The sequence below is a fragment of the Lygodium microphyllum genome, chromosome 8, assembly GCF_053477565.2.
Source record: "Lygodium microphyllum isolate KBCC chromosome 8, Lygodium_microphyllum_v1.1.10, whole genome shotgun sequence".
NCBI classification, from domain to species: domain Eukaryota; kingdom Viridiplantae; phylum Streptophyta; class Polypodiopsida; order Schizaeales; family Lygodiaceae; genus Lygodium; species Lygodium microphyllum.
In genome coordinates, this window is record NC_141142.1 from 159,075,786 (window position 1) to 159,083,590 (window position 7,805).

Genomic DNA, 7,805 nt, shown 5'->3' on the forward strand with positions numbered 1-7,805 from the left:
TCTAAGAGAGATAAAGATACCAATCTAATTTCTTGACCACTACACCCACATTCAAAAAAATGACAAATAGCCATGCTAAAGTATAGAACCAAAATTACAATTTGTCTCAAATTCCAAGTACTTTCAACAAGCAAATTAGAACCCATTGCAATTTTAGCGCAATGGACCAAGTGTTGGTTGAGTTTCAAAGGTACATGAGTTGCATTCTTGCATCTCACGTCCCAAGGACATTACAAACTTATTTTGACGTCTCTCATCCCTCCTAAGGACATTACAAATTTATTCGCAGCTAACAAACCAGCTAGAAATTTAGAGTATTTATAGTATTACAATACAGTTAGTTTTTTACTCATCCAACCAATATCCCCTTCTTTACACTCCTCCAACCAATATGTTGCGCACTTCCGACAACTCATTTCATCGTTATTTGGTAAACCAAGTTTTTGATTCTTTTGAGATCTTCTATTTATTTTTCTTTCGTTGCTAGCTGCTGTGAACATTCAATCAAAAGTCGTACCTCGAGGAATTCCGCAATGGTAGAACCAGGAACCTTAATAATGCCTACAGATGAAGCTGAAAGGGATTTAAGGAACTATGAACGTCGCTCAGGCTTGACAAATCAAATGTATGACTTAAAGACCCCAGAAGAAAAGAAGCAAATATGGAGACAGACGCAAATCAAACAGCTTGGCAATGGCAACAATGTGCGGCGAATCCATCAACTTGGAAAAGCGATGTTATCAACCTTCAAAATCTTTCAAAACAATTATATTGAAGATGGAATGCGCAGTCGGCCAGATAGAGCTAGACCAACCAATGAAGTATTACACCAACAAAAAAGAACACAGTATAGAGGGCCACAGTAGTACGCAGAAATGATGATGACGCTCTCTTAATCCACCTCTTCAATCTTGGGACCAGCAGATCCACCTGCAGGACCATCATCAAATCCGGTACCGGTATAAGCACCGGGAGGCACATCGCCAGTCCCTCCCCCTCCCTGGTACATACGTGCAATGATGGGGTTGCAGATGCTCTCCAGCTCCTTCATCTTGTCATCAAACTCGTCGGAATCAGCCAACTGGTTGTGATCCAACCACTGGATTGTCTGCTCTACGGCATCTTCAATTTTCTTCTTGTCGGCAGCGTCAAGTTTGCCGGCTATCTTCTCATCCTTGATAGTATTCCGCATGTTGTATGCGTAATTTTCCAGGGAATTCTTGGCTTCAACTTTCTTCTTGTGATCTTCATCCTCCGCTTTGTACTTCTCAGCATCCTGGACCATTTTCTCAATCTCTTCCTTACTCAACCTTCCCTTATCGTTAGTGATAGTAATCTTGTTCTTTTGCCCAGTCGTCTTGTCCTCAGCAGAGATATTCAGGATACCATTAGCGTCCATATCAAAGCAAACAGTAATCTGAGGCACACCCCTTGGAGCAGGGGGTATGCCAGACAGCTCAAACTTCCCGAGCAAGTTATTGTCTCTGGTTCTTGTCCTCTCTCCCTCATACACTTGTATCAACACGCCAGGCTGATTATCAGAGTAAGTGGAAAACACTTGCTCCTTCTTGGTTGGTATTGTGGTGTTGCGAGGGATTAGGACAGTCATGACACCTCCTGCAGTCTCCAGACCAAGAGAGAGAGGGGTGACGTCAAGGAGGAGGAGGTCTTGCACCTTCTCATTCCCCTCACCACTGAGAATTGCAGCCTGGACAGCAGCACCGTAAGCAACTGCCTCGTCAGGGTTGATGCTCTTGCAGAGCTCTTTCCCATTGAAGAAATCCTGAAGCAGTTGCTGAACTTTGGGAATCCTAGTAGAACCTCCTACCAAAACCACATCGTGAATGCTGCTCTTGTCCATCTTTGCATCCCTCAAGCACTTCTCCACTGGCTCCATACATTTCCTGAACAAATCCATGTTGAGCTCCTCAAATCTGGCTCGAGTAATGGAGGAATAGAAATCAATACCCTCATACAGAGAGTCAATCTCGATAGTTGTTTGAGCAGTAGATGAGAGGGTTCTCTTCGCCCTCTCACATGCAGTTCTTAGCCTGCGTAAAGCCCTTGCATTACCAGTGATATCTTTCTTGTACTTCCTCTTAAATTCCTGAACAAAATGGTTCACCATCCGGTTATCGAAGTCTTCACCTCCTAGGTGAGTATCTCCTGCGGTGGCCTTGACCTCAAAAATCCCCTCTTCAATGGTTAGGAGTGACACATCAAAGGTACCACCACCTAGATCAAAAATGAGAACATTTTTCTCACCAACACTGCTTGCCTTCTTGTCCAAGCCATAAGCAATGGCGGCAGCAGTTGGCTCGTTTATAATTCTCATCACATTCAAGCCAGAGATGACACCAGCATCCTTCGTGGCCTGCCTTTGAGAGTCATTGAAGTAGGCAGGCACTGTAATTACGGCATTCTTAATAGTACTTCCCAGATAGGCCTCAGCTATTTCTTTCATCTTGACGAGCACCATAGAGGAGATTTCCTCCGCCGCAAACTGTTTTTCTTCACCTTTGTACTGCACACCGATCATAGGCTTGTCACCAGGCCCAGCAATCACCTTGAAAGGCCATAGCTTGATGTCGCTCTGCACGGAGGGGTCAGAGAATCTCCTGCCAATAAGCCGTTTCGCATCTGCAAAAACAAGCGAATAAAGAGTCAGGAAAGAGCTCGAAAAAGAAAGGCAGAACTTCGCAGCCGTAGAAATGGAGGAAAGAGAGGCAGGCATGCTTCCTTTCATGAAGCTAGCGCACAGAGAACAGATTAAGATGCACCAACCAACCACTCACCATCATGATCCGAAAAAGAAAGGCAGAACTTCGCAGCCGTAGAAATGGAGGAAAGAGAGGCAGGCATGCTTCCTTTCATGAAGCTAGCGCACAGAGAACAGATTAAGATGCACCAACCAACCACTCACCATCATGATCCTACAAAACCTGACCTATAGTGATAGCCATCAGAGAGACATGCCTTAATAACAATAAGGCCCGACTGTCTGCAGTACGCAGACCGTAGCGCAGACATAAGATCTAACCTCTAAGCCACTTTAATCGACAGTGAGAGCGAGCGATGGGAGCACGGCAACATCGCCACCAGTGAAACGCAAGGACAAAACACTATCAAGGCTGCCTAAAATTCCGCTAATACCAAGCTACCTCCCCCGACACCTAGCGTGGGAGAGTCGCTATATGTATCAACCTGTCCCTTTGAAGAGCTCGAACACTAACAAAGGATGGAGAACAAGCCTAAAATTTGAAGGTTGCAACACCCTTCAAAGGGGGTTTTGCCCTTCTAGAGAAGGGTGATACATATATTACCCTTCAAAAGAAAGGCAAGAAATTTAGAAAAATAGTTATATGCCCTTCCAAACTCTTTAAAAAGAAAAGGAGAGGTCCTCTAAGACCTTCTAAATGAAAAGTTGGGTAGCCCTTCAAATTTGAGGGCTGATGGAGAAAGCAAAAGACCACGACAAAAGCCCAGACAAGCTTCCGGTAAAGAAAACAGAGAGAACTTACCGAAAACGGTGTTGATCGGGTTCATGGCCACTTGATTCTTCGCCGCATCACCGATGAGCCGTTCTGTATCAGTGAAGGCAACATAGGAAGGGGTGGTGCGATTGCCCTGGTCATTGGCAATGATCTCCACGCGATCGTGCTGCCAGACACCGACGCACGAGTAGGTAGTGCCAAGGTCAATGCCGATGGCAGGACCTTCTTTCGCCATGGGAGCTCGCAATCGTCAAGAAAATCGACAGACAAGGAGGAAACAGATATGTAGAGACGGAGAGACAGAGGAAAATTCTGAAAATCTGGTTTTAGGATGTAGTGCTATTGAGGGGAAAGGGGAGGGTTGCTTACTTATGGATTGCTCTCCGAACTTTCTAGATGCCTCCCGAAGAACCCTGCGATTCCGCGGAAATTTCCTCTCACCGGCTCTCCAATCTTTTTCCCCCCTTGTCACGCTACAGTTCTGCCACGTGTATTACCTATTCCTCGGTATATGAATATTGTTTTTTATTTTTCCAGCATTGCCCACAAGGGCACGTTCGGGTGCTTAGGCCCGTCCACACACTTGGCACACGGCCCTTTGCCCAGCCTCAAAACCATCTAGCACTTTGTTTACACGCAGGGCGCCAAGTAATTTGTCAAAACAGAGTTATCTTAATAGTAAACTAGGTGCTCCATGCCTAGACTCGCCTCGGCACGTGGGCACGATTTTTGCGGGGAGGGGTGGGTGCTGGACGCGTGGCACCCGCCCCCACGTTCTCTTTTTCTTCTTGTGGGGGATGTGGGGGGTTGCCACGTGGCACCCATCCCCCACCTCTGCTTAACTAATAGTATAGATGCCATGAAGAACTACATGGTCATACGTTCAAGATTTGACAATTGCAAATCACCTTTTTGAATAAACATGTTTGTCCTATTCCACTTGGGCAGGAGTTTCCCCTTGGATGGGGGACTTCCCTTCCAAAACTTGTCTATTGTGCGTGATTCGCAGAACGAATCAAAAGCCGCCATGTCAACCAAACACCCCTTCCTTTTGCATGGAAAAATGGCCTTCCCGGCCTATGTGTAACTGGCCTTAGGTCCAAGTCGCACTAGGGCACATCAAAGCAACAGAGGTGTAGCAGAGAGGAAGTCTCTATCCCCACTATTCTAATGATTGCACCTAGGGTTTTTGAATAATATTAAAAACTCGCACCTATCCATCATTCCCAATGAATGTTTGTTGCAAGGACACCATTGGTTGCTATGACGCTCATAGCATGGTCTTTTTCCCCAGTGCTAAGAGCAGTCATGAACGATTAGCTTTAACCCACTCCACATGCTTACCCTCGATGTGGCAATGAGAAACAATGCTACCTAACCCCTTCTCACTCCACTAGTGCTAAATACAACCCAGCCCCTACTAGAAGGCCTTTGCACATAAACCCTAACATAACATTATGCCTTGGTTGCCTTATCATTCTAACCTTCACATATAAAACTATGCAACTATTCACATGAGGATGAAGACCAAAAACTAATTGCTAGCATAGTTTATAGTTTTCAAATTAAATTTAGGGTCACCTTAGCTAGTTTTCAAGTGCATTTTTTATTTAGGAAAAGCATGCGTTTTAGGTTGCCCCATTTGCCTTCTCTGCCACCTACTAAAAATTACTTTTTTAATTGGAAAGTCGCACCTTTGAACTACCAATAATAGGCAAGGAGATAGAGCCCATTGTAGTGTTTCGCTTGTGTTCTATTTGAGAAGACTATTAGGAGGGTGTTTGCAAATGAAAACCGATTTTTTCCCAAAAAACCTGAACCTTGCCCATGTGTCCTCAAATGATTTCTGGTGTAAAAAATCTAAACTAGTTTTTGAAAAATGATCAACTACAAATCATGTGCCTTGCTTCTTGATTCATTCCTCTTTGGGGTAGCCCTTTATACTAATGCACAATTTTTAGATTCTTGCAAAACCCTCTTATACAACATGCACATGTTTGCCCACCACATGATAGTCTTGGTTTGAGTTTATAATTATGAGTACAATAGTAATTAATAAGAAACAATGTACTTTTATTATGTTGACAATCACACTTCTATTTTTTCTTATCCATCTCATCATGGGCTTAGTGCCTAAGCAACAAGTGAAACATGTTAATAGTTCAATGAGATTGTGATTTTTCAAAGGAGTGACTAAGAGGACAGTGTGATGGTGAATTGTTAAGGGTATTGTCAAGATTGTGGGAGAGAAGGAAGAAGTCTCACTTGTAGCTTTCTTGCTTGCACAATGGGGGAATACACACAGAGGTGGAGACTGAAAACAGTTTTCCTCTTCTTAGTTGTGTAAGCCAAAAGAACTCTCATACAAAGAAATAGAAGAACCCTATATATGGGTCTCAAAAACCAAACTCAACTAACTAAGGTCGCATACTAACTGAGCCACGAACTAGAGTAGATAAGGATAGCTGTCATGTAGCTATTATTCATGGGCGGTATACCAACCGCGTCTGCAACTGACAAGTCGGTGACATAAATACACAACGGTCACCCTGGCGTATCACGAGTGGAGCTCGATATCTCAACACTCGCCCTCGAGCTCAATCCCAATTCCTGCACACCAAGCAGGTCTCTGAACTTGCGCAGCTTATCTGCGCCCAATGCCTTCGTAAATATGTTAGCTACCTTATTCTCTGTGCCGACATAAACTAGATCAATAAGACCTAGTAAAACCCTCTCCCGCACATAGTGATAATGCACCTCAATGTGCTTTGTTCTAGCATGATAGACTGGGTTATTTGCCAAGTGTATACTACTCATGTTGTCACAATAAATGACAACTGGCCCATCTGTAGGCTGATGCATATCATAAAGTAGCTTATGCAACCAAGCTACCTCACATGCAGCCATTGCTGCACCCCTGTACTCAGCCTCTATGCTGGACAAGGCAACTGTAGGCTGTTTCTTGCTGCTCCAAGTGACTGCAGCACTCCCAAAAGAGAACACATATCCACTGGTAGATCGTCTATCAGAAATGCTACCAGCCCAATCAGCATCAGTATATCCATGCAACTGTATCTGAACCCCAGTCTCATCAAATAGTCCATACTACAATGTGGACTTCACATACCTGAGTATGCGTCTAGCCGCATCCAAATGTGGTTTCCTTGGAGCCTGCATAAATTGACTTACCAATCCAACATCATAGCTCAAATCTGGCCTGGTAATAGTCATATAAATCAAACTTCCTACTATGCGTCTGTACATAGTAGGGTCTTCTAGAAGCTCACCTGCATCTGTGCTCAACTTCACATTTTGCTCCAAAGGAACTGAAATAGGCTTACAGCCTGTCATCCCATATTTGGACAGCATGTCCAATCCATACTGCCTCTGCAAGAGCTGTATCCCACTTGGTGATCTAATCACCTCAATGCCCAAGAAATAACACAGCTCTTCGAAATCCTTCATCTCAAACTTCTGCTTCAATAGCATTTTCACATAAAGGATATCTTCATCGCTGTCACCTGTCATAATCAAATCATCAACATAAATGACAAGTAGCATAATACCTTTCTCTGTTTTTATCACATAAAGTGAGAAATCTGCCTTGGAAATCTGAAAGCCAATAGTGACAAGATACTGTCCTATCTTGTCAGACCATGCTCTAGGTGCTTGCTTCAAGCCATACAAGGCTTTCTTCAACCTGCAAACAAACTCAGGATGAACAGCATGCACATAACCTGGTGGCTGCTCCATATAGACCTCTTCTTGCAAATCACCATGCAAGAAGGCATTCTTTACATCCATCTGATGTAAAGACCATCCCTTTGATGCAGCCATAGCAATGACTGCTCTTACGGTTGCCATCCTTGCAACCGGACTGAATGTTTCTTTATAGTCAAGGCCATATGTTTGTGCATACCCCTTGACTACTAATCTTGCCTTGTATCTGTTCACAGAACCATCTGCATTGTGCTTCACCTTATAAACCCACTTACAGCCAATTGCATTTTTACCTTTAGGCAAAGGTACCAATTCCCATGTAGCATTTGCTTCCAAGGCATCCATTTCTTCATCCATGGCTTTCCCCCATTTTTCTTTTCCCATGGCTTGCTCAAAAGAAGTGGGTTCTGGTTCTTGTATCACTTTGACCATATATGCATAGTGAATGGTTGTAAATCCATCATATTTCAGCCTATCCACATGATACCTAACTCTCATAAACCTGCGCAAAGTAGGTTCACTCCCAGGTGCTCTCAAAACATCCCTGGTCTTCCTTACTCCAGGTGTAACAATAGAAGGAATACCCAACTC

At 43.9% G+C, this 7,805-nt stretch overlaps 1 protein-coding gene across 1 annotated transcript; it reads right to left on the reverse strand.

Moving 5' to 3' along the window:
* Nucleotides 1–735: 735 nt before the first annotated feature.
* LOC148033058 (heat shock cognate 70 kDa protein 2) lies at nt 736–3,867 on the reverse strand. Its single transcript, XM_087683792.1, has 2 exons — nt 3,522–3,867; nt 736–2,640 (listed from the first exon to the last, which is right to left on the reverse strand). The coding sequence occupies exons 1-2, from the start codon at nt 3,727–3,729 to the stop codon at nt 893–895; spliced, it is 1,956 nt and encodes a 651-aa protein (XP_087539918.1). The 5' UTR covers nt 3,730–3,867; the 3' UTR covers nt 736–892.
* Nucleotides 3,868–7,805: the final 3,938 nt, after the last annotated feature.

Coding starts and splice junctions, on each gene's coding strand:
- LOC148033058 (XM_087683792.1), bottom strand. CDS start 3,729: ATGGCGAAAGAAGGTCCTGCCATCGGCATTGACCTTGGCACTACCTAC. Junction 2,641..3,521: donor CCCGATCAACACCGTTTTCG/GTAAGTTCTCTC, acceptor TTGTTTTTGCAG/ATGCGAAACGGCTTATTGGC.